Source organism: Hydra vulgaris, chromosome 08 (genome assembly GCF_038396675.1).
Source record: "Hydra vulgaris chromosome 08, alternate assembly HydraT2T_AEP".
NCBI classification, from domain to species: Eukaryota; Metazoa; Cnidaria; class Hydrozoa; order Anthoathecata; family Hydridae; genus Hydra; species Hydra vulgaris.
The window spans coordinates 7,222,089-7,249,992 of NC_088927.1; the positions used below are offsets into that span (position 1 = coordinate 7,222,089).

The 27,904-nt window shown below is 29.7% G+C and overlaps 1 protein-coding gene, 1 long non-coding RNA gene and 1 other non-coding gene across 3 annotated transcripts; 2 read left to right on the forward strand and 1 right to left on the reverse strand.

Annotated features, from left to right (window-relative positions):
* Positions 1-226: 226 nt before the first annotated feature.
* Positions 227-299, reverse strand: trnat-ugu (transfer RNA threonine (anticodon UGU)). Its single transcript has one exon. It is a non-coding gene; the product is annotated as a tRNA-Thr (tRNA).
* Positions 300-22,366: 22,067 nt separating this feature from the next.
* LOC136082955 (E3 SUMO-protein ligase ZBED1-like) lies at positions 22,367-23,164 on the forward strand. The gene has a single exon (XM_065802372.1). It carries the CDS (start codon positions 22,367-22,369, stop codon positions 23,162-23,164), a length of 798 nt encoding a protein of 265 aa, XP_065658444.1.
* Positions 23,165-26,689: 3,525 nt separating this feature from the next.
* On the forward strand, positions 26,690-27,414 carry LOC136083581 (uncharacterized). The gene is made up of 3 exons (XR_010639920.1): positions 26,690-26,897; positions 26,998-27,054; positions 27,139-27,414. It is a non-coding gene; the product is annotated as an uncharacterized LOC136083581 (long non-coding RNA).
* Positions 27,415-27,904: the final 490 nt, after the last annotated feature.

Genomic DNA, 27,904 nt, shown 5'->3' on the forward strand with positions numbered 1-27,904 from the left:
AATGTGCCGCTTTAAATTTACTTTTTATGTGTTACATGAAAGCGCATTTTGTAAACATTTTAAAATTTATTTTTAACTAACAACTTTTTAAAGTTATTTTTTAATACAATTATTTGTTATTACTTATTTATTGCTTTTTAGGTAACTTAAAAACATTTATTTAAATTGGCACTTAAAAAAAGTTACTTAAAGAAAAAAGAAATGAAAAATCTGAAAAGTAGAAATTAGCCCACGGAGAGAGTTGAACTCTCGACCCCTAGTTTACAAGACTAGTGCTCTAACCACTGAGCTACGCGGGCTCTGCTCACTGTGGGATAAACTACAATATATAGCCAATTGTTTCGTGTTTAATTTGGGATAAATGTTAAAAGAATTCTTATGACTATGCTAACTTATGATTATTCATTCTTTTTACTATGCTGAAAGTCTCGTTGTTTTTAAACAATACATATATAAATTACGTTATACAAATACTTATATTACTATAGATATATACATATATTACGTATACATACATACTAGGACCATCTGCGTATTACGTATACATACATACCATTACGTATACATACATAGTAGGACCATCTGCGGCATGGTAAGAGCAAGACGTGTTTATCAAAAAAAATTTACGATATGGAAGTTTCAATGATAAATATTGAAAAACTAATAACCACCAAACTGGAGGAACAAAATAAAAGTATTCTTAGTGAAATATCAACCTTTTAAAAAAACAGGAAAAGATATTTAGCGATATCATAAGTGCTAATCTAAAAATAATAACAGATCGGCTCGACAAACTTGAAAACGAGTTCAATAAAAGCAAATCGAAGGTTATGACAATTGAAAAAGACATCAATGAAATAAAGGAAAGTATCAACAATTTAGGAAGAAAACTTCTTAAAAAAAATTTCGGAAACTAACAGTTTGATGGCCATGGAAATTAACAATCTAAAAAAAAAAGTATTGACCTTGAAAATCGTTCACGCCGCAATAATCTAAGGATTGATGGTTTAACTGAGCTGCCCATGGAATCTTGGAATGACTGTACAAAGAAAGTTAAAGATCTATTTAGAAACAAACTGGGAATCTCTGAAGACGTAACCATTGAAAGAGCTCACCGCATTGGGAAAACTAATGAAGATAAATCTCCAAGAGCTATAATTATTAAACTACTAGACTTTCAAAATAAAAATAAAATCTGAACGCTATCAAAAAAACTCAAAGGAACCGGAATATTCATTAATGAAGACTATGCGAACGAAACGATGGAACTAAGAAAAAAGCTTTGGGAAGATGTAAAAAGATTTCGAAAGGAAGGTAAATTTGCTATTATCAAATATGATAAAATATTCGTCAGAGATTTTCGTAAATAATTTTAATTTTTAACTAAGTCTAGATATGTGAAATAGTTCTGTACATTTTTTATATGCTAGCACGTTTTAATTTACCGCACTTTACGCAATGACTAACGAAAACAAAAACAAAACAAAAGATTTTGAAACGCTGCGTTGCAACGTCTTCGAAACTGCTAATAATATTTTACTAAATGATTTTTACGATTCTGATGCGCAAATTTTTAACAGAAATAATTTTGATTCGAAATACTTTAAAATAGAAACTTTTAAAACTGAACTCGAAACTTTAAAAAATAATTTTACTGCAATACACATAAATATAAGAAGTATAAATAAAAATTTTGATAAACTAAAACACTTTCTAATAGATTGCAACTACTCATTAAGTATGATTTGCATAACTGAAACGTGGTGTTCTGATGAATCATTTCAAACGAACACAAATTTTCAAATTCCAAATTATAAACTAATATCTTTTGAAAGAAAAACAAACAAAAGGGGAAGAGGGATTGCAACGTATATCCGAGATAATCGAGTGTTTAAAGTAAGACATCTCAGACACTGATACCGAAGTCTTTACTATTGAGATAACGGGTAATAAATCAAAAAATATTATAATTTCCACTTGCTATAGACCTCCAGAAGGTGATATAACTAAATTTTCAAATTTTTAAATGAAATCTTTCTTAAAATAAATGACAAGGGAAAAAATATTTTCTTTATAGGAGATTTAATATTGACAGTCTAAACTACAAAGAAAACGCGGTTACTAAACTCTTTTTTGATAATCTGTTTCAATTATGTATCCTTCCAATCATCAACAAACCTACTCGGATAACCCCAACCTCTGTCTCTGCAATAGACAATATATTAACAAATACATTTCTCGAAACTTCTTTAAAAACAGGAATTATCAAAACCGATTTATCAGACCATTTTCCTATTTATTTTTCATTATCTCAAGATTTAAGAACCTATAACAATCCTAAAACTAAAGTATATAAAAGAAAAATCAATCAGTTCTCTATTAAAAATTTTCAAAATTACTCAAAATAAAATGCGGTGTCCCCCAAGGTTCCATTCTTGCACCTCTTTTGTTTTTAATATACATAAACGATCTTCCTAAAGCCTCAAGTTAATTAGATTTCATAATGTTCGCGGACGACACCAATTTATTTTATGCATCCTCATCAATTACAGAACTTTATGAAACTACAAATACTGAACTTGAAAAAATAAACAGTTGGTTAAAATCTAACAAATTATCGTTAAACACAGAAAAAACCAAATACATTCTTTTTCATTCTAACCTTAAAAAAATACCACCCGATTTACCTTCGCTAAATATAGATACTAAAGAAATAGAGAGAACCCAAGCAACTAAATTTCTTGGGATACTTATTGATGAGAACATCTCATGGAAATCACATATAGATATATTAAATACCAAAATATCAAAAAACATTGGTATCCTCTACAAAGCTAGTTCTATATTGTCTCCTGATAATTTAAAGTTTCTATACTTCTCGTTTATACAAAGCTACTACATATACGCTAATGTTGCATGGGCGAGCACTCATAGATCCAAACTAACCACACTATATCGAAAACAAAAACATGCTGCAAGAATAGTTTTTAATAAGGATAGACTCTCGCGGGCTGAGCCACTTTTAAAAAATTTGAAAGCATTAAATGTATATCAAATCAATATATTCCAAAATTTGTTATTTATGCTCAAATATAAACTTGAACTTGTTCCTTCTCACTTTTCAAAGAATTTCTTCCAAAATAGCAAAAATAGATACCATACCAGAGGAACGGGAAACTTCAATGTACCTTATAAAAAAATTAATCTCTTGCGCTTTTCCATTTTGTACCGTGGTCCTTGTCAATATAACAAATTAATAAAACAAAAGCATCCAAAAATATTAGTAAGCAAGCAAGTTTTATCATTGTCAATAGATTTCTATTGACTACAATATTGGCGGCAATAGATTTCTATTGACAATGACTATTGACTATTCAATGACTATGACTAATGACTATTCAATAGATTTCTATTGACTATGATAAAACTTGCTTGCTCTATTGTTGGCGGCAAATAACCATGGTTTTGAAAAGCTATTGTTTAATTTTTATTTCAAAGTGGGTCTTGAATATTAAAAAAATGATTCATTCGATCAAACCTAGTGTAATGTAAACTTTAAAAGTGACGTATTATGAAAAGTTGTTTTTACAGGCAATTCGTTTGATTATATAATTTAATTTAATTTATAAATTAATAATGATAAACACACAATATTATATGTAATATATCATACTGATATATTATATGTAATATGCTAATATATTATATATAATATAACAATAAAAAATGGCGGCTTTGCAGCAGCCATTTGACATCGGTGACTTAATTAAAATTTTTACCTTTTTTCAATTTTTTTTTTTTACTTAGCTTGACAGGTTTGTCAGGGCTGGTTACGTTCCCTTTCCACTGGATATGCCAAAAGATACTTGAAACCATATATTTCCAATGTCTGTTTTAAAAATCAGAATGCCAAAAGAAGAATTCTTTTCGCGAGATTGGGTTGTTTTTAGCCCAGCAAAGACAGCAGTATTTTGTTTTCTAATTTAATTATTTTTACCTAGAAATCAAGTTTCACATTTCCACATTTTGTGAATCGCCAAATCCTCAACGAAGCAGCTACCTGGAGAAATACTATAGAACAAGGTCAAAAGTTAAACAGAAGTTATATATTAAATATCTAAAAACAAAAACGCCTGTTAGCGAAAAAATATATAAAAACTACAAATATCTATTTGAAAAAATATGTAAAAGTCTTGAAAGAAATTACTACTCAAAATTAATTAATAAATGTAAAAACGACTTGAAACGCACATGGCAAATTATGAAAGAAATTACTGTAAAACAAAAATCATGCTTAGGTTTTCTGCCACAGATGATTAAAGTTGATAACATAAGTTTATTTGATCCAAGAGCCGAATCGCATAAATTTAATAAATTTTTCATTGGGATAGGTCCTTCCCTATCAAATAAGATTCCAAATACGACGGCTTCTTTTAATGATTTCCTCGTACCTATGGATAATTGTGTTTGTTCTGGTGAGTTAACCTCAGAATTATCTTTTGAGGAATCTGAAGTAGCTTTGAATTCTTTGACAAGTAAAAAAGCAACAGGACCAGATGAAATTAATGGAAATGTAATTATAGACTGTTTCGGTATATTAAAACATATTAATCAAGGAATATTCCCAGAATAATTAAAAGTTGCTAAAGTTACGCTTATCTTTAAAGATAGCGGCCGTGGCGCAGTGGTAAGAGCGCTTGACTTAGAAGCAGGAAATAGTCCAGGTTCAAAACGAACTAGGACTATTTTCGCGTTACGGTAAGGAAGGAGGCGTGAACTTCCTAGTTAAATGCACTTCTATGGTGCTCTGTGACAAGACCGTTAGGTCTTCTTGGGACACCTAAATAACAAAAAAAAAACAAGCAACCGTGGCGCAGTGGTAGCGCACTTGCCTCAGAAACAAAAGATACGCAGTTGAAACCCACCTCTATGCAAGTCTTGCAACGTCGGTTAGGAGGGAGGCGTGAACTTCCATCTAAATGCTCATCCGCAGTGCTCTGTGAGAAGACCGCAAGGACTTCTTGGAGCACCTAAATAAAATTCAAAAAAAAAAAAAAAAAGAGGGTGACAGATCAAATATTAGCAACTATTGTCCCATCTCTTTTGATATTTTCATTAATTTTAATAATGTCTAATTGAATATACAAACATCTCAACAAAAATAACTTACTATATAACAAAAAATTCGCCTTTAAAAAAGGTAACTGAACAGAGCATGCAATAATCCAGTTTGTGCATGAAATCTCGAAATCTTTTGAAAAAATCACATTGCTTGTTAGGTATTTTCATTGATCTATCAAAAGCTTTCGACACAGTAGATCATTGTATTTTACTAAAAAAACTTAAATATTATGGAATTAAAGGTACTGCTTTAAATTGGTTTAGAAGCTACCTACAAAAAGAAACAATTTGTAATTAGCAACGACGGTTATCATAATAATTATCTTGATATCATGTGCGGTGTTCCTAAGGGTTCAATCCTTGGACCACTACTTTTCTTGATTTATAAAAATGATTGAAATAAAGCTTCTAACCTTATAAGTATCATGTACGCAGATGATACCAATCTATTCCTCTCAAACAGTAATATATATAAACTCTTTACCACTATGAATAAAGAATTAAAACATATATTAAACTGGTTTAAATGTAATAAGCTAACTTTAAATATCAATAAAACCAAACAGACTCTATTCCGTTCGAATGCAAAAAATCGATTTTTACCCACAAACTTGCTGCAACTTTATATAGACGAAATTGAAACAAAAAATTCCGTTACAAAATTCTTAGGCGTTTATCTCGATGAAAACATCTCCTGGAATCAACACATTAATTATGAATCTACTAAAACTTCAAAAAACCATTGGGATTCTATATAAAGCTTGTAACTACCTTAATAAAAATTGCTTAAGCCAACTTTATTACTCTTTTATCCAGAGTAACATAATTTATGCTTTTAATAATATTTTTAAACTCAAATCTAACAACAAATACAATACGAGAAACATAAATTTTTTAAATGAGCCGTTTTATCACACAAAGTTTAATCAACTTTGCATTGCTTGTCGTGGACCCCACGTATGGAATAATATTGATTTGCGGAATTTTAATCAACCAATTTCATTCTATCTTTTCAAGCTCAATCTAAAAAAACGTATTTTTTCACTTGATAATATATTATCAAGTATATATACTCAGATACTTTTAATATTTTGAAAGTTGTTGTTTAACTTGGATTTTATAACTTTTTTATTTTAATTTTTACTTTATTTTTTAGTAAGTTATACTTGTCTTTATTTGATGTTATACTTGTCTTTATTTGATGTTATACTTGTCTTTATTTGATGTTATACTTGTCTTTATTTGATGTTATACTTGTCTTTATTTGATGTTATACTTGTCTTTATTTGATGTTATACTTGTCTTTATTTGATGTTATACTTGTCTTTATTTGATGTTATACTTGTCTTTATTTGGTGTTATACTTGTCTTTATTTGATGTTATACTTGTCTTTATTTGATGTTATACTTGTCTTTATTTGATGTTATACTTGTCTTTATTTGATGTTATACTTGTCTTTATTTGATGTTATACTTGTCTTTATTTGATGTTATACTTGTCTTTATTTGATGTTATACTTGTCTTTATTTGATGTTATACTTGTCTTTATTTGATGTTATACTTGTCTTTATTTGATGTTATACTTGTCTTTATTTGATGTTATACTTGTCTTTATTTGGTGTTATACTTGTCTTTATTTGATGTTATACTTGTCTTTATTTGATGTTATACTTGTCTTTATTTGATGTTATACTTGTCTTTATTTGATGTTATACTTGTCTTTATTTGATGTTATACTTGTCTTTATTTGATGTTATACTTGTCTTTATTTGATGTTATACTTGTCTTTATTTGATGTTATACTTGTCTTTATTTGATGTTATACTTGTCTTTATTTGATGTTATACTTGTCTTTATTTGATGTTATACTTGTCTTTATTTGATGTTATACTTGTCTTTATTTGATGTTATACTTGTCTTTATTTGATGTTATACTTGTCTTTATTTGATGTTATACTTGTCTTTATTTGATGTTATACTTGTCTTTATTTGATGTTATACTTGTCTTTATTTGATGTTATACTTGTCTTTATTTGATGTTATACTTGTCTTTATTTGATGTTATACTTGTCTTTATTTGATGTTATACTTGTCTTTATTTGATGTTATACTTGTCTTTATTTGATGTTATACTTGTCTTTATTTGATGTTATACTTGTCTTTATTTGATGTTATACATGTCTTTATTTGATGTTATACTTGTCTTTATTTGATGTTATACTTGTCTTTATTTGATGTTATACTTGTCTTTATTTGATGTTATACTTGTCTTTATTTGATGTTATACTTGTCTTTATTTGATGTTATACTTGTCTTTATTTGATGTTATACTTGTCTTTATTTGATGTTATACTTGTCTTTATTTGATGTTATACTTGTCTTTATTTGATGTTATACTTGTCTTTATTTGATGTTATACTTGTCTTTATTTGATGTTATACTTGTCTTTATTTGATGTTATACTTGTCTTTATTTGATGTTATACTTGTCTTTATTTGATGTTATACTTGTCTTTATTTGATGTTATACTTGTCTTTATTTGATGTTATACTTGTCTTTATTTGATGTTATACTTGTCTTTTTTTGATGTTATACTTGTCTTTATTTGATGTTATACTTGTCTTTATTTGATGTTATACTTGTCTTTATTTGATGTTATACTTGTCTTTATTTGATGTTATACTTGTCTTTATTTGATGTTATACTTGTCTTTATTTGATGTTATACTTGTCTTTATTTGATGTTATACTTGTCTTTATTTGATGTTATACTTGTCTTTATTTGATGTTATACTTGTCTTTATTTGATGTTATACTTGTCTTTATTTGATGTTATACTTGTCTTTATTTGATGTTATACTTGTCTTTATTTGATGTTATACTTGTCTTTATTTGGTGTTATACTTGTCTTTATTTTGCTTGCTAGTATTTTATGAAGTTCTGACGACAAGATCTTGTGATCTTCTTTCAGATCCTAGCTTATGTTTAATTGTGAGCAGTTTATGTATGTGCGCATCTATAAACTGCTAACATCATTTGTAAGTGTATATATGCTTATATTTATATATGTTTTTCTTATTTTAGTTATGCTGATATTGGAATTTTTTTAATTTTAACATCATAAATAAGGCATATAATTGTACTGTAACATTTTAATGTAAGCAAAAAAAAAAACAACAACTCAAAACTTATTCAAAACTTCGCGGACATCATATCGGTACACTTACTGAAAAAATGTTTTTTAAAACTGCAATTCGAACTTCATAGCCTATTGGTAAAAAAAATAAAGGACAGTTGGCAGCTTTGAATTTTTCTCTAAGTTTTTAGTATAATTTTAAAAAATTTGACAGCCCTTTTCTAACAGTACTCACACTCAGACGACACACACTAGGCTAAGCCTAGTGTGTGTCGTCTGAGTGTGAGTACTGTTAGAAAAGGGCTAGTAGGCTTGTTAAATCAAATCCAAATCAGCTGTTAAAGCCTAGTAGGCTTTAACAGCTGATTTGGATTTGTGTTAAAAATAAGTTTGACATTGATTAAAACTATTCAAGTGTTTTTAGAATTTACAATGTTTTGATCTAGAAACGTTTTTTTTTTAGAATCTGCAACGTTTTGATCTAGAAACATTTTTTTTAGAATCTGCAACGTTTTGATCTAAGTTATTCCAGCTGTTAATAACACGTTTTGTTAAGAAATCTCTTTGGATTTTTAGTTAATTGTCTATTAAACCTCATATTGTGACTTCTCGTATTCGAAGCTATTAAATTAGGTGGGTATTCCAATGTTAAATTATCAATTTTTTTTTACTATTTTGTCAAGTTGGATTAGGACATTACGTTCGCGACTTTATATATGATGAATTCCACGAAAAGCGTAACCTTAACTTGATTTTATAATCTAATTTTTTACAGTAAATTTATGGTGTAATTAGCTTTATTATGTATCTAATCACAAGAAAATAATAAATAAATGAAAATTCGCTAATTAATGTTTATGGTAATTAGTGAAACCAAGGTATGTTTACAAATTGACTAGGAATTCTTTGTGGAAAATGCAACTGCAATATATCTTTAATTATTTAATGTTATAAAATACATCAACAGGTAAGAATGGTATCATTTTAAAAAAGAAATATTGTACAGTAAATATGTAAAATATGTTTTTAAAAACTATTAGGTAAATTTAATGATTTCATTGAATTTAAATCGATATTGTAATTCATTGATTTTCTGTGATTCCGTCACGAAATAATTATAAAACTTTATTTTATTATTGTTTCTGTCAAACATCAAAGTAAATAACTACATATTATCTTAATATTTAAAATTGGAATAAATTGTATGAATATTGGATATATTGTTTATGTGAATGAATATTTAATGTGCTTGACGGAATCACACAATATCGTGACAGAATCACACACTTTTAACTTCAATTTGATATGCTTAATTTGTAGGGAGTTTTCCAATGTTTTACCTTTATATTATTTGCCAATAAATATATCTACTATTAGGGTTGTTCTTTACAACTATGATGCATCAATTTTCTATTGTAGATATAATTTATTAATTATTAATTAAAATATTATGCCACCAAAGAGTGCTGCCGAAAGAAAGTGAATGCACCGTGCAAAAGTTAAAGAAAATTCTGCTTTGCTCGAAGCCGCTAGAGCAAAGGATTGTTTACAAAAGAAGAGACGGCGCTCAGAAATGGACGACGAAGAGGCAGCTGATTTTGATAATTTATTAACACCCCATTTACGAGTGGCCAAAGCTGGCCACTCGTAAATGGGGTGTTAATAAATCTCGTTCCTTGGCTACACCTCTTATTGCAATCAAAAATGAACTTCCTTAAGTCATTATCGTCCTTTGGAAAAGCAAGTAGGAGAGTCAAAAACGCTCTTCCCAAAAGTCCTCGAAAAAAAGCAGCCGTAGTTCGAAAATTGGCCAGTGATATTTTGAATATTGAAGTAAAGGGTTTTTCATCAGTGACAACAGCAGATTACTCATGCGTTACTAACTTTAATAACAATGATAGTATACCACGAATCATGCCCGGAAGGGCAGACGTCGTTACAGTTTATTCAAATAGCGGCAAAATTAAAATGCAAAAATGCCATCTTGTATTGCTGAAGCATACCAGACTTTTAAATCTGAATTTCCAAATTACATTATCGGAAAATCCAAGTTTGCCTCGATGCGTCCAAAGATACTTGTTTGAAACATATTCATCTGAATACGTCGGAAAATAATATTTCCAACGTATTCAGATGAATTTGTATCAAATTGTGTATGTAATTCACAGCAAGAAGCTTGCATGTTTAACAAATGCGGTATGTGCAAAGATTTTTGTCTTTTTACTGAAAATTTCACCAGTAAACTTGAGAATACAAATGATTCAGTGACCTGGTATCAGTGGAATCAGGACAATGATAGTTATTTAGTAAAAGAGTTGCAGGAAGGTAGTATTCAAGATGCAATTGATTTGATCTCATCTCAGCTTATTGCCTTTCTACAACATGTTTACATAAAACGTCAACAAGCGATACAAATCACAGAAAGCTGACGCACAGTTGCCTGACAGTACATCTTGTATCTTGCAGATGGATTTGTCTCAGACTGTCGTGATCATGAAAAACATTCCGTCGCCGCATATACTGCGAAAATTCTCGAGTTTATCTTTACCCATGCAACTACAATTAGTGTGTTATATTATTAGTAAAAAGATGAATGCTACAGAAATTGCTGCAGTTCTTGAGAAAGACAGTGAACCAATGGATAATCCTACCGTTAGCAGTCGTGGTTTAAAGCGTAAAAGACGAATTCCATCAAGATTTAATTAATTGTATATTTACAGTAGAATAGTTAATTAATTAATTGAATAAATGCTAATTGTCTAATTTGATTAAAAATGGTTAACTGTTCTGTAGCCAAGTTATTGACTTGCCTTTTGAAATATTACTGTGAGTAGACAGTAGTTGTTTGTTAGTATGACTAATAAGACATGTACCAGAAAATATCTGCGCGGACATTTTAAAGGATATTTTTTTAACTATTGTATTTTGATATTGAATGTTATATATATTTTGAAAGTACATATATTAATATTCTTAAATTTTATTTAAGAAAGTTTGTAAAGTTTTGTACGGGAGAACGCACGCACTTTGCGTTTTACACTCGACATCAGCTTTCGCACGGTTTTCGGCTGGACTTTCTTGGTAGTTCTAATTCATTTATTTTTGAAATCTTTAATGTTTCTGACTTCTTTTACATTGTATTCTTTTGACAAGAGCCCAATATCTTTTGATAGGACGTAGTTCGGGACAATTTGGTGGATTGCAGTATTTTTCAACGAAATCTACTTTATGTTCTCTAAGCCATTTTAAAGTTGTCCCAGAGTAGTGGCATGATGCTAAATAATGGGCCAAAATAATGTGTTACCCGTGTGTGTTGCTAAAAACGGCAAGACGTTTCTTGAGGCATTCTTTTATGCATATTTTGGTGTTAATTACTCCCGTAGTCACAAAACAAGAGCTTCTTTCACCACATTTACAAATTGCTTGCCAAACTAAGAATTTTTTAGCAAATTTTTGCATTCGAATGCATTTATAATTGGAATTCAGTTTCTTGAGATTAATTGCTGAATAATATTGGTGTCCTGGAAGAGATCGGAAATATGCAGCACAATAAGTTTTATCGTCAATAATCAAACAAGATTATTTGGCACATAATTTTTTAAGGTATCTTTTACTTTTTTACCAGGATCTCGTCTGACAAAACATTTTTTTCTTCCACATCCTGATTTTCTTTTGATTGTACCAGTGTCCTGAAATCGTTTTACAACGCTCTGCTCAGTTCTCAAAGCAACCTGCAACTCTTTAGAAATTGTTGTGTTTGATACACCAGGATTTTCAACGAGAAAATGCAAAATTTTTTCTCGCTTCTTATCTTGATTTGATGACATTTTATTAAAACTAATTGTTTTAATAAAATGTCATCAAATCATACAATGACATTTTAAAACAATTAGCTATTTAAAATGATGCACGGTTTCCGTAAACACCACATCAGTACAGGCGCAGATTTTTTCTGGTACATAACTTAAGTGATTCCGTCACACCATTTATGTGATTCCGTCACACATTCTTTAATATAAATATAGTGTTATCTACTAAATAATTTATAATTGTTTCTAATTTTTTGCAAATGGCATGTATTTTAACACACACATACACTTGTGAAGTTAAGTAAATTTAAATAGGAGAGCAATAAATGTGTTACTATAATATACCATAAAATGCTTGTCCATAAATTGGTGATTCCGTCACGCATATTATTATATTAATATTATATGATTATTATGTATTTATAGTTTTTTGGTATTAGAAGTATTTCAGGCCAATGTGTTACAAACACATATCATATAGAATAAGAATATGCACATTACAGTTTTTTTTACTTTTATAACATAAATGTGGAAAATAAGCTCAAATCGGTGATTCCGTCACGATGGAATTCATATAAGAATCTTGTGGCTTCAAAGGTGTCATTAACTTCTTCTGCCAAAAATGTTTCTTATGTTTTTGTAGTTTTTGATTTTGAATAATTTGTAAAACTATTATTAAAGCTGTTTTATCATTTGTTTTATCATTGATCATCATAGAGTTATAAAACATTAAGTACAATCTGATCTTTAGAAGTCTATTTAACAGTTTAATATTTTTAAAAGACTTGATAGTGTTCAAAAAAAAGTTACGGCTGATAGTCGTTCGAAAAAAGTTACGGCTTATTCATGGCATAGAGGTGGCTATTTCATTGACACAATGTTATGAAAGAGCTGTTTTCTTTCTTTTTTTAAAACAGGTGTATGATAGATTATTAGCATTGTTATCCGATTTATTTTAGTTTTAAAATATTACCCAATAATGTAATTATTGAACTAAAAAAAAAAAAAACACAATTGAGTTTTTTTCACGCCATTTTAAAATTGGCTCTTTCATACACACACTCCCCTATAACTATACAAATCATACTAGTGCATTTTTTATTTATTTTAGTTTTAGTTCGTAAGCTATCTTGGCTTCCATTTATGGGATGTAAGTTAGTTAGCATAAGCAAGCATTGACTTGCGCTTTTTTTGATAGACGGCTCTAGCTTACCTTCACGTGGTGTCTATTGTTAAAAATGATTATTATATAGTTTCATTAATAGAATTTTTTATTTTAATCATTTACTTCAAGCCAAGACAAAAGTATTTAACACTCCAGCGGTCCTGGTTGTTCAAATTGCTACAAGCCAATCATTAATATCTTGTTCCAGTTTTTTAGTAATGATTAGGTGTTCTGCTTTTCAGTAGCCTGGTTTTTTCCTTTCTCTTTAGTTTTATTTTAAAAAGCTTAATAAAATAACTCTTTTTGGTCTTTTTTATCGTTTTGTTTAAATAGATACAATAGGCCTTTAAATGTTACTTTTTTAGATTTAAAAATATTCATACTTTTTAATTTTTTTAATTTTTTAATAATCTTTAGACTTCCCAGCAAACAAAGTTTAAGTGGATTTGCAGTAGACTTATATAGGCATTTTTTAAGAGATTTAATGGAGTTTTGCTCATCGTTATTTAGTAGACCATTAGTTGCAGCTAGTGATTTCGCCGGTTAACCGGATAGTCGGATATCCGGATTTCCTTTCGAATATCAAGTATCGATATTCGAATAATAAAAACCGGATTTTAAATTTTTTGAATTTGTCTTAATATTTACAAGTTTATATTAAAATACAAAAGATGATTCAAAAAGAAATAAATTTAAAAATGAAAAAAAAATTACTTAAATTTAGACTCAACTATAAGCAAGCTGACGCTGACAGCGGCTTTTGATTTTTGTTAAATTTTTACTGCAAGACGCTGGTAGTAACACTCGAGTATGCTTCGCAAAAACGAATTAATATTCTTTTTTGTACATTAATTTTTATTATAGACACATAATTTTTTTGTTGGTACAATATTGATCTCAATATATGTTGGTACAATATTGATCTCAATATTGGCTAAATATTGTTAACAATCTTGCACCAATATAAAATGCCCTCATTTTGATATATAGAGTCAATATTGATTTACAATATTGGCTATAATAATGTATATGAACTGCAATATAACGTCAACACATATATTTATTTTTTTGTAATCAATGATTAAAGCATGAAGTTTAAAGAAAGTTATTTCAGAACGAATACAGCAAATGCATATAAATATCTTTATATTTATAAACAGGCTCACACGACAACGCACGTATCGTTAAAATAAAATGAGATTCGGCGCAAAAAATTTACTTAAGTTTATCATTAGATAGACCTGTAGGTTATTAAGAACAACAATGGTTGAAATTTCATATACATTTTTAATTGTGGGTTTATAAAAACTTAAAAAGGCAAAAACTTTACCAAGTAAAACTAAAACAAAAGGTAACGCTACTAAGATTAAAATAATTTTTTGAATTGCTGATTTAATATGGTTTAAAACCTAAGGAATTCTATAAAAAGATTTCTCAGAGTAATTACTGCAGTTAAAAATCTAATAAAAACCTATAATTAACGAAAAAATATCAAGACAATTTATTTACTTAACAAATTTTGTTACGTACGCGTATAACTACAAAGATATGTCAATATTAAAAAGCTAATGAGACAAAATTGGCATATCAATATTTGCCAGTATGAGCATGCCAATACAACTCCAATATTGGCATTCTAATATCGGACAAACAATATAGAAACAATATTAGCATGCATATACTTTCCAATATTGGTATGTCAATATAGGCGCAATACTTTTTACCATTATTGTCGCAATATTGTCCGATATTAGCCAAGATACCCAATATTGCACCAATATATCTTGCTACTAGGATATAAGAAATAACATTATATAAAATCGATTATTACGTCTATGAGTGGCTTTCGTATTTCAACGGTAAACTTAACTTGTAGAAGCGTATAAGAGTTTAGGTAAGTAACTAGTTTTTAAAAAAAATATTTTTATTATATTTGTAATGAGTTTGGATTAGTTATTATTTATAAAAACAATTGCTTTCAGCACTTTGCATTTCTTGTTGTTAAATAAAACGTGTTAAAAAGTTACATAAATTAAGTTTAATTGTTAAGCTTTCAACGAAGTTTACAATTCGAATTTCAATTAGTTTTCAGTGTAATGTCATCCAAATTTTATTGTAAAAAATGTGCGTTAACAGCGAAGTTTTTTTGATTATAGTGGCTGATAGCGAAAGAGTTTAATAATAAATTTTCACAATTAATTATGACTTTATAAATATTTCTAATTTTTGCAATTAATGATGACTTTATAAATATTTTATAATATCTAATAATATTTTATTAAATTATAATAAGTTTTTTTAATGATAAACTCAAAAAGCTAAAAAGTTAAAAAGTTTTAACGAAAGTTTTAGGTTTAACTTCAACTTCCTAATAACAAAACTTAATTACATGAATATGCATATTATATAATATAAGATAATGTTGCTTTGTGCGATGTATGTGGGGAGACAATATCATGCAAAGGAGGGAGTACGTCTGCAATGCAGAATCACCTGAAATTGCATCATCCTCCAAATCTGGTTGCTGGGACATCTGGTGCGGGTTCAACATCTAGTGCTAGGAGAAACATGGGAAAAAGCTTGATAACTATTTTAAAATATTTTAACACAACGACTGTGTTAATGTTAACACAACGAATGTGTTAATTTTAACACAACGACTGTTTTAAAAATATTTTAACAAAACGACTGTGGTAATGAATCGAGAAAAAAAGGAAGAGTACCGCAATAAGTTGGCAATGATATGCATTCAGGATCTGCGTCCCATCGGTTTTGTCACAATTTTTGTATCCAGGTGCGTGAACCACAATAAAATATATATATATATATATATATATATATATATATATATATATATATATATATATATATATATTTAAATATATATATATATAATATATATATATATATATATATATATATATATATTGTTGTTTTGATTATGTAATAATAATCAATTTTTTCGATTTGAGAGTGATCAATATAAAGTGAAATAATCACAAAATAGATCAATAAATAAAAAAGTAAGATGAAAAAAAACAACTTTTTTACGGTACTTAAAGTTTCATGCCGTTTGCGGCACTCATCAGCCATATATTTAAATCAAGAAAAAACCGTTCAAAAATACAATTAAGAAACCGTTACAAAGTTAAAGAAAACAACAATGGAATGAGTTCTGACGTCAAATAATAATAATAGTAATAATATAAAAGATCGAAAAATCGAAAAAATTGATTATTATTACATAATCAAAACAACATTATTTTTGCTCCATACGTTGAGCACTCTAATCAAGTCGCATATGTGATGGAAAAAATAGACTTCGGATATTCAGTCAAGAACATTCCGATACCATCCATTAAAGACTTCAAAATACAGTTATTGGATAAAACTGAAACATTAATTAAAAGAATGCGATGGAAAGCGTTTTTCTTTTTAAACAAGAGTTCAAATAGTAAGAACAATTTTTATTTTAACTACGGATTAAAAACATCTAATCATCCAAAACAAATTACAGAAATGATAGCTTTTGAGAATGAACTCATTGATCTTGTAAAACACATTAAGTTTCGAAAGGTGTACAGCAGTTTCCAAAATAAATTAAAAAAAGATATAAACGGTATTCGAAAATCTAACCTAACTTACAATTTATCGAAGAATGATTACAACCACTTGTTAAGAAATGCCATCACTTCAAACTACAAACTATCCAACTCAAACATAATAAATAAAGTAAATCTAGAAAGTAAACGTCTTTTGAAAAATCATGAAGTTTTCAATAAAATTGACATTAACACATCTTCCGATTGTTTTATCACTTTAAAAGACCATAAAGATAACTTTGAAAACAATCCGACTGTCCGTTTATTGAATCCTGCTAAAAACGAGGTTGGTAGAATTAGTAAAGATATTCTGTCTAAAATTAATACAGACCTAAGAAATATTTTACAATTAAATCAATGGAAAAACACTCGAAATGTTATCGATTGGTTTAAGACCATAAAAGATAAACACCTTTATAAATTTTTAGTTTTTGATATTCTATTTGGCTTCTACCCTTCTATCAGTGAAACACTTCTTAAAAACTCTATCAATTTTGCGAAGCAAAACCTAACATTAAATAAAGAAAACATATCACTAATTTTTCATGCAAGAAAGTCTTTGCTTTTTAATAATGATCAAGTTTGGATAAAGCAATCAAGTGGTTTATTTGATGTTTCCATGGGAGCGTTCGACGGTGCAGAGGTTTGTGAGCTGGTAGGAATATTTATACCGTGACGATGGCTCGGCAGTTTTTAGTAATAAAAGCGGCTCTCAAATGGAAAAAATAAAAAAGCATATTGTCGAAATATTTAAATGCAATGGCTTACGGATTTCTATACAATGCAACATGAAAATCGTTAACTACCTTGACGTGACTCTAAATCTTAGTGACTGCACTTTTAAACCTTATTTCAAACCTGATAATACATTAAATTACATCCATGCTGATTCAAATCACCCGCAAAGTATATTAAAACAAATACCATGTTCGATTGAACTTAGATTGTTTACAAATTCATCTAACAAAGAAATATTTCAAAATACTATTCCTCTATATAACGAAGCTTTATTAAAGTCTGGTTATAAATATAGTCTAACATATAATCCTATAACAATATCAACTCCAAAACGGAACAGAGCCCGCAACATCATTTGGTTTAACCCTCCATTAATAAAAACGTTAGCACCAACGTGGGAAAATGTTTTTTGAAACTTATTGACAAACATTTTCCTAATAATAATAAACTGCATAAAATCTTTAACAGGAACACAGTCAAAGTTAGCTACAGTTGTATGCCAAGTGTAAAATCTATTATAAATTCACACAACAAATACATTTTATGCAACAATACAAACCTTAATCAACAGGACTGTAACTGCTATAATAAAAATCTCTGTCCGTTGTTTAATAAATATTTAAAAGCAACATTGTATATCAAGCAACTGTTACAACTGATTCATCTTCTAATGAAAAATAATGGGATAAGTGAGACTCCTTTTAAATTAAGATACGCTAATCACGTTAAATCATTTAACATCTCTAAATACAAAAATGATACTGAACTCTCAAAACATGTATGGAAGTTAAAAGAAGCTAATTTAGTCCCTATAGTTAAGTGGAAAATTCTCAGGCGATGTAAAGCATATAATCCAACATCTAAATCTTGCAAATTATGTCTCACCGAAAAATATGAAATTCTATATTATAAAAAATACTAATTTATTGAATAAAAGGAGTGAGATTGTTTCTAAGTGTAGACATAGAAACAGATTCTTTCTTTCCCAATATGACACTGGCGATTAAAAAAGATGTTTTTCCATATTATTATTTTTTTATTATTATTGTCATTATTATTACTATTATTATTATTTGACGAAAGTTGTTTTTTTTCATCTTACTTTTATATATATATATATATATATATATATATATATATATATATATATATATATATATATATATATATATATATATATATATATATATATATATATATATATATATATATATATATATATATATATATATACATATATGTCATTGCCAATATTACTTAGTAGATAATTTAAGGCCCGACGCGAAAAAAATGCTAATGTCTGAACGTAATATCGGTCTACATAGGGCCCTTTCTAGCACGGAGACCGATGCGACTGCGTCACCTCTTATCCGGTCCTGGTTAACAACAATTACAATACATCATCTAGTCATGAATGCGTTAATGACATATTTTTAATTATCACTAACCCTCTATCTGGGCCAGATAGAGTGTTAGTGACAACTTACTTTGGCGATATTAATATGATAGTAATAATCCTGGTTACTTAAATTAATTGCAGGTGCTCCAATGATAGGATAAACATCAGTTGTCACACGAATAACTTAGCACTTTCAAGAAAGAAAGGCATCCATTTATGCCGAGGTGCAGGAAATTATGGGACAAATGAACTTATATCCTTGCCTGACAACAGATGCATGGACATCAAATTCAAATGAAAGCTTTACAGTGGTTTCAATACATTTGATTGACAAGAACCGGAACCTTGTCAGTTATGTAATCAACCCGATCCACTCTCAGGAGCGTCACACAAGTGTCAACCTACAGGCACATCTGGTGGAAGCAATGGATGCTTGGCAAATTCCAGAAGTCTTTGCAGTGGTGTCAGATAATGGCGCAAACATTGTGCTAGCACAAAACTCAAGCAAACGTGTGCAGCATGTGGTACGGTGTGTCGGGCACACAAGCCAATTACTCATAAATGACAGCATCAACGCTGTCCAGACAGCGATAAGTGCGCTGGCGGCCATCAGAAGAGTGGCAAAGTTCTTTAAAAGTTCGAATCCTTCCTGGAATGTCCTCAAACAAATTCAGAAGGATGAGATCAAGAGGAATGCTAACTACAATCAAACTCCAGCATCCAGGCTTCCCCAGCCTGATCATCCTATCATAGATTGTGAGATCAGGTGGAGCAGCAGAATTTACTGCTTGCTCCACTCTCCCATATGCACTTCTTTATGAATATCTCCTTAACAGAGGTTTCGAAACCATTTGCGGATCAGGTAACTTTCTGGAGTGCCCAGCGGTATGTTACATACTCAGCGATTTATCCAGCATTATTCGGATTGCTAGATTTCCTAAAGCCGGATGAGGGGGACGACACGTGGGCTGCTGTACATCTGAAACAAAAAGCTTGTTAGCGAAATATACCAACGCTTTAGTTTGGTTGGCAATGACTTTCCTCGCTATTTAGGCATGGTTGCTGCCCTCCTGGATCCTCGATTCAAAATTCTTCCATTTTTGACTGCCGAAGACAAAGTCAGTTTAATAATGTATTCAGAAGAGTTGTACACCACATTGCAGCCACAAGTTGCTAGCCCTGCAGCCACCAAAAAGAAGAAAACAAAAGTGGACTTGTTTTCACGAATTTACAAGCCAAGCACAATTACCACTTCACCTCAACCCAATTTTAGACAGGATATGCAAATTTATATTGCAGAAGCTGCTGTACCACTCACAGGAGATCCATTAATGTGGTGGAAGTCAAACAGTTCTCGTTTTCCCTTTTTCTCCAGGTTGGCTGCACAACTTTTCTGCATCACAGCTACCAGCTGTCCGAGCGAGTATTTTCAACTTAAGGAAATGTCATAACATAGAAAAGGTATCAACTAACGCCTGAACATGCAGAGATGCTGTTTTTTCTATACGAAAATTCAGAGATGCGTTTGGGAAACTTGGTTGATGAAAATGATGATGAAGATGAAGAAATGCAAATCAGTAACCATGTCAAACTGACGAATAACAATGACGATAGTTGAACAATGTGTACATTATAAATGTATTACATTAACTTACGTTTTTTATGATCTTTTGGGCAACTTTGTAAAGTTTGACATTAACATTTTTGTTGACTTTTCATTCGTTATAAAGTATTAAATTCATTTATTCCGAATAAGCCAAAGTATTAAATAAGCCAAAGTATTAAATTTATTCATTCCGAATAAGTCAAAGTATTAAAATAAAATTTGTTTGATATATTCTTATAACAATTTTCAATAGAAATCTCGACGAAAACTTATCAAATATCAATAAAACAATTTTTAAGAAAAATTCTTCGGAATACTCTGGAACTTTAATTCCCCTAGTCGGCGTATTTTTTTAACCAATAGAATTTCTTTGTTTGTAGATTTGGCGGGTTTTTAGTGTTCGCGAATATTCTTTTCACAACAAGATGTTTTGAGAACATTCTTGTTTAAGTATATTTCCATGTTTTTCCGCATAACAATTAGTTTTTAAAATACACGCTGAAAATTAACTTCATAACTTTAATCTTTACTAATAGAGTGTTTTTTCAAATAATCAAATAGTAGCGAATGCTTTTAAAACATTCGCTAATATTGAAATATTTTTATATAAAAAAATTATATATATAAAATATAAAAATCAATATAAAAATATTTGATTAGTAACCATGAGCGAGATCTCGTCTCGTTCTCGTTTCTTGTGAGAAACGGGACTTTTCGTGAGAAACGAGAAATAGAAAATTCTCGCGAGAAGTAGAACGAGACTTAAATATTATATTATTTTCCAAATTAAAAATTATTACAATTTACAAAATGCTTTATAATTTGTTTTTTTAATTATTTATTATTTTGACTCCGCGATTTTAATAAATCTAATTAAAAAATTAATTTGTTTTTGACAAAAACAAATTAAATTTTTAACTAGATTTTTTAATTAGATTTTTTTTTTAAAATCTAATATTCTTGCCTCATTTCAACGATCAAAAATGTCACCAAGAAAAAACAAAATCTGGAGATATTTTCAAAAAACAAGTGACGGTGCTGAATGCAAGGCGTGCAAAAAGTCTTCGAAAATAATTGATGGAAACACAAGCGGACTTCATCGTCACCTCGAAAAAAAACAGAGCCAAGATATCGTTGAGTATTCTGAAAAAACTGACGACTCTCTTCTTCCTCCTCCTAAGAAGAAACTACAAACCATGGTCGAAATGCTTGAAACAAAGTCCAAATATGACAAAGACAATTCCATTCAAAAACAGTTTGACTCTGCAATGCTGGATTACTTTTGCACTGATCTGGCATCCTTTTCAGCAGTCGAAGGAAGAGGTTTCAAGAAATTGTTTGACATTGCAAACCCTAAACTGAGCCTTCATCACAGAACAACATATTCAAGAAAGCTATCAATTCGGTCAAGAGAAGTTCAAGCTGGAATGAAGAGCATAATAACGGAGATTACGCCAAATCTAAAAAGTGCTGCATTTACTTCTGACCTTTGGACTTCTAGAGCTCAGGACAGCTACATCTCTTAGACTTTTCATGCTATTGACGAAAATTGTAGACTATATCAATGGACACCCCATGTTCATCAGTTCCCAGGCAAACACACAGTTATCTTAATTGAAGGAAAGCTGGATTCTTTCTTAGAAGAACTAAATTTTCCTGCTGATTTGCCAATGTACTGCGTGAACGACCAGGCAAGAAACATGAAACTTGCAGTCAAATTGTAAAAGCGCCTTGACCAATACTTGTGCAATAATCATATTTTGCAATGTGCAGTTCGAGACTCATTTGGAATGACTGCTGGAATGGATGATGCGTTGAAAACATGCAAAGTTTTGGCTTCTTTAACTCACCAGTCAACAGTTGCAGTAGAGTTGCTTGAATCAGAATTAGACGCTCAAGGAATCAATTTTAGACAGTTACGCCAATCTGTTGACACAAGATGGAATAGTGAACTAGATTGCATAGCTTCTGTCCTACATCTAAAGAGTGCAATTATCAGCTTATGTGCAAATGAAGATATTTTTTCTTCAAAGACCATCAGTGCATCACAGTGGAAATCAATCGAGGGAGCAGTAGAACTTTTGGCACCATTTAAAAAAGCTACAGAAACGTGGTCGGCTGAGTCTATTCCAACAATTAACATTGTCGCCGATTCTCTTTATTTAATCCATGACAAAATTGATCAATTTATTGAGACGGATGGAAAAAATGGCTACGGTGTCTTGTATGCAAAAAACTTGAAAAGCTGCATTGAGAAAAGATTTCCTCTTTGTCACACTGGAAACTTATTTAGTACTGCAGCAAACTACTTAAATCCTGCTTTGAAGGGACTTCACTTGAAGCTCTTCAAAAAATTTCAAACAACAAAAGAATGGTTAGCCTCACAGGTTAAGGATAATGTTGAGTGCCAACCTGTTGCCAGAGTCCTTTCAGCAGATTTGTTCCCTAATTCAAAACTGAAGGGCAAGTTAAACGTTAGACTTGAAACACAAGAGTCAACATTTGAACTGAATCCTATTTTGAGCGAAATGTGCCATTATGAATATCTCCCTGATGCCAAAAAAGACTTTCCGATTCTTGATTGGTGAAAATTGCATTCAAATACATTGCCAGAACTCTCTTCATTAGCTAAACAAATTTTAGCTATTCCAGCAAGTTCAACTAAATCAGAGAGAGTTTTTAGCTCAGGTAGAAATGTCGTCCGATCATTCAGACACAACTTACACCCAGAAAAAGTAGAACAAATCATCTAAATCAGAGAAAACCTTGTCTTGTTGGAAAAGTTTGGCAAAAAAATTCTGAATTAATATTTGAAAAAGTTGTTTACATTTGACAAATGTCATTTGTGTCTATTTGTCAAAACCATGTTTACATTTTTTTTTTTTAGTTGGACTTTAATAAATTTGTTTTCAAAAATTGTTAAATTTCTCGTCTCGTTTTGTTCTCGGTCTCACGAGAAGTACTAACTTCTCGTCTCGGTCTCGTCTCGGTTTGAAAAAACCTAGTCTCGCTCATGGTTATTGATTAGTAAAGATTGAAGTTGTTAAGTTAATTTTTTAGCGTATATTTTAAAAATTAATTGTTATGCGGACAAACATGGAAACCTACTTAAACTTGAATGTTCTCAAAACATCAATGTCGCAACTAAATATTTTATGCGTGGTCAAGATAAGAGTATGATCGCAGGCCTTTCCCGACCAAGCCGAGTGTAATATACTGTTTTCAGTAAACTTAAGAAAAACAATTTATTTATTATGCATTATGATTAACAGCAAAATATATAATAAATTAATTACATTATCATAATACATACAATGCATGTGTGCACTATTACCAAAAAATAAGAACTTCATTCAAAAACGAATAGTCAGTTAATAGTGACGGTTAACCGTTTTTCCAAACGAATAACCGGCGAAATCACTAGTTGCAGCTGCTATAAATGGCAAGCCGATAATTATCAGACATGTTAACAGTGGCTAATGATCAGCTAGCCATTTTTAGCGGCTGCCACTAATGGTAACTAAGTAACCAATGAACAAAACTAAAGTCGTCAACTCAAAATGCCTATATAGGTCCACTGAAATTCCGCTATCGAATGTTAGAGTATGTTTTATAATTATAACACCTTTTTTAATGGTTCTAATTTCTATTACCCAATTGCTTTTTTTTAATTTTTATTTTGTAATGTATTACAGTCGTCCCCCGGTTAACGAACTTAATTCGGAGTACGAACTAGTTCGTTATCCGAAAAGTTCGTTAACCGAAACGCGTTTTCCCATAGGCCGCCATTAAAAAATTTTTAATTGGTGGATTTTGCCGAAATAATGGGGGAAAAAATTCAAAAAATTGTCTAACTTGATAAATAAAATAGGCAAAGGTGAAATGATTGAAACCTGAGATTTATGCACTTTTAAAAATTGAAACAAATTGAAATTGTGCATGAAAATTGCTTGTCAAAGTTTTAGAAAAAACTAAAAATTGAACATGAACATTGCTTATCAAAAAATGAAAATTCAACAAGAAAATTGCTTGTCAAATTTTTACCAAAAATTTGACATTTTGAAAAATCGCAAAATCGAAAAAATCGCAAGTGGGAAAAAAACCTAGAAAAAAGCACAAAAATGCATGAAAAATATTAGTGAAACAAGAAAAGAAAAAAATGAAACAACAAAAGCACACCCAGCACAACCATTCACCTCCCAGGCTTCCATGACACTCACAAAACTGAGGGGGAAATGCTGGACGGCGCGCCCGACCTTCACGCGCGTGTGCACGCCATTTGGCGGTCCCGGTTCGTTAACCGAGTTCCGGTTCGTTAACCGGGGGAGGATTTTGGGCAAACTTTCGGTTCGTAAACCGAAAGTTCGCTAACAGGGGGGTTCGTTAACCGGGGGACGACTGTAATCTTATTAAAACAGTTTCAGACGTGTTGTATGATTTGATACAACATGCCCTCTCAAGTTACAAATTGGCTGCACCCAACGGAGGGCTAAATCAATGCTTGTAAAATGTCCATTTAAATAAAAAATTATTTAATTTAAATTGAAAATTTAAATTAAATAATTTTTTTAAATTTTTTTACAGTATGTTTACACAAGAATACACAATATAAACAACAATACTTTTCTCTTTATCTAAGTAAGTTTATCATATTCAACGCTAGTGTTTCCCGAGTGTTTATTTTATAAAAAATATATTAGTGAATGAATTTGTTGTGAAAAAATTAGTATCTTTTAAATTAAATTTTAAAAATTAGTCATTATCACGTAGGTTTTGTTTTGTCATTTTGTTATTTACCAGAAAATAATTACTTCCATTATGTAATTATTGAGTATAATTAATTTAGTCAATCTTGTTGTTCACTATTGTTTGTTTTACTTGTTAATGTTTCTTAGGTGATTTAATTACACTTATTATTTGTTAATTTTCTTTAAAATTCTTTTTCTACTATAATGATTATACCGATGAAGAGTATATATCAGTTTATCTATACATTTGTTCATATATTCAGACCAAGAGACACTGGAAGATTATAATTCGACGACTGTTAAAAAATGAATTTCCTAACTGTGAATTCCTCCATAAGAGTGAAATTTAATTTTATAAGTGCGGTCTGGCATGTAAGCCAAACAGTTTTGACTTTTTTTTAATAAAGAAACATAAGAAAATGAATAAACAGTCTTCCCCAACCAAAATTTAAAGCATATATATGTAAATTTTGATGAGAGTATGTCTTTTTATCAGTTTTGTATGTACTTTTTTTCTTCATTATTTTACTACCAAACTTTTTACTCATCATCTTATGTGCTTTACTTTTTTGTGAACTTTTCAAGTTTGCATTTATAAAAACTTGCCCTAATGCCAGTGATGGCAATTTCTTTTTGCGCACTTATGTCAGTTTCTCAATTTAACCTGCTGATTTTTAAGGATATATTGTAAGATTTTTTTATTTTTTACACTGTATTAGATATTAAATATATGTATATGTTAAAAGCTATCTTGCCATTTTGTTTTTTATATGCCATTTTTTTATTTTATAAAGTTTTTAAAGGTAAATAATAAAACATGATAAAATGATACAGTTGAAAAATGTCTTATTTTCAGTAAGAATTGTTGATTCTTGTAAATAGGTTATTGCTAATTTTCTTCATCTTTTCTTTATTTTTCAATCTTTTATTTTTGTACTCATAAATTGCTTCATTTGAAATCAACAAGATTAAATTATAGTTTTTATATCTAGAAGAATAGAATGAAAAAGGTATATTTTAAGATATAAAATCTGTTTAAACCTTTTGTGAAAAAGTTTGTTGTTATACAGTGTATTAAAATAGTTGATCTGTGTTTAGCAAAAAAAGAATTTTAGCTTAGAAAAGGTATAAGTCTTTGATTTTCCCTGTTTTTTTCTAATATTTCATGATAAAAAATATTGACTCTTTTGATTTAACTTTTATTTTAGCGGCAATAAAGCAGCAGATTGGTAAAAATATTTCATTTTAATTTTAGAATTAGCTAATTAGTTTTTAACTAAAAGCTGTAATACTACCTATGTTTCATTAAAATTTGTATTTTTTAGCCTGCAAAAGAGAGGAACTTGGTAAATATATTTAAATGATGTTGTAACTCTTTTTTTTAATGAATTTATACTAAATATATATAATTTCAAAATTTTTTTATTTTCAGCTGAAAGAAAGAAAATTCTTGGTAGGATTTTTATTGTTTTAATAAATGTTACGTTAATTTGAACAATAAATTGTTAATTGAGGTGAAATAGATTTATACTTTTTATTAATTTAGCTGCTGGAGAGCATTTACTGCAGTCCGGTATTTTATTTGTTACTTTATTTGTTTGTTTTATAAAATAAATTTACAGGTCAACAATATATTTTTATGACTTTTATTCAACCTAATTTAATTCTACCAGGTTCTTTAACGTCATCGCTGCCATCTGGCGCCAAGAGTAGAAACCAAGACCTCCTTGGTAATTCTTTAACTGTTTTTTTTTATTTTTTTTTATTTTCATTTTTGAAAAACTCATGAATTTTTTTTTTTATATCAAATATAGGCGTGTCTAGGAGTGATTTTTTGGTTTAGCGTCGGAGCCACTCTGGGCCTTTTTAAATACAAACCTCCTGGTGGGAGAAGGGATGGCAGATAAATCAGGAATGGTGACGTTTTCAACAACTATACATATACTTATATTATTAAGAGCATGCAGATTCATTTTTTAGTGAATCTATATACACCTATTGATAGATGTATGTAGAGTGTGTATGAATATATTGATGATGTTTATATTTGTATATAGTCTTTTTGTATATTAAGTTTTTGTATATAGTTATGAGTTGTTTTTTTTTTTTAATGTAAAACTTGTGTTTTATATAAATATTTATTTTTACAAAAAAACATTATTTGAGTTTTAACCCACCATAACCAAGGTGTGAGTCGTGGAGAGCTTCTAAATAGTACGCCTTTGTTCCCTCTTCGTTCCTATTCCTGAAATTCTTTCTTTTGATGTTAAAATGTATGCATTTATATATGAAAATACAAAGTTATTACCTTGATAATAGGTTGAGGGTGCAGCTACAGCTATAGAGGGTGTACCCAAAGGACTTCTAGCCTATCAACCTAAAGTATGTAAATCATATTTGATAGCACCCTGTTAGAATATATTAAAAAATACAGATAAAATTTTAAATTTCAATAAAATTTTGATATTTTCTTTTCAAAAATTGACATTTTTTGAGATATTAAAGTGTTTTTAGACGCCCCTCTAGCGCCATTTGTACATACTTTGTATATAGATGTTGCCCTTTGTAAGACCTTTCTTT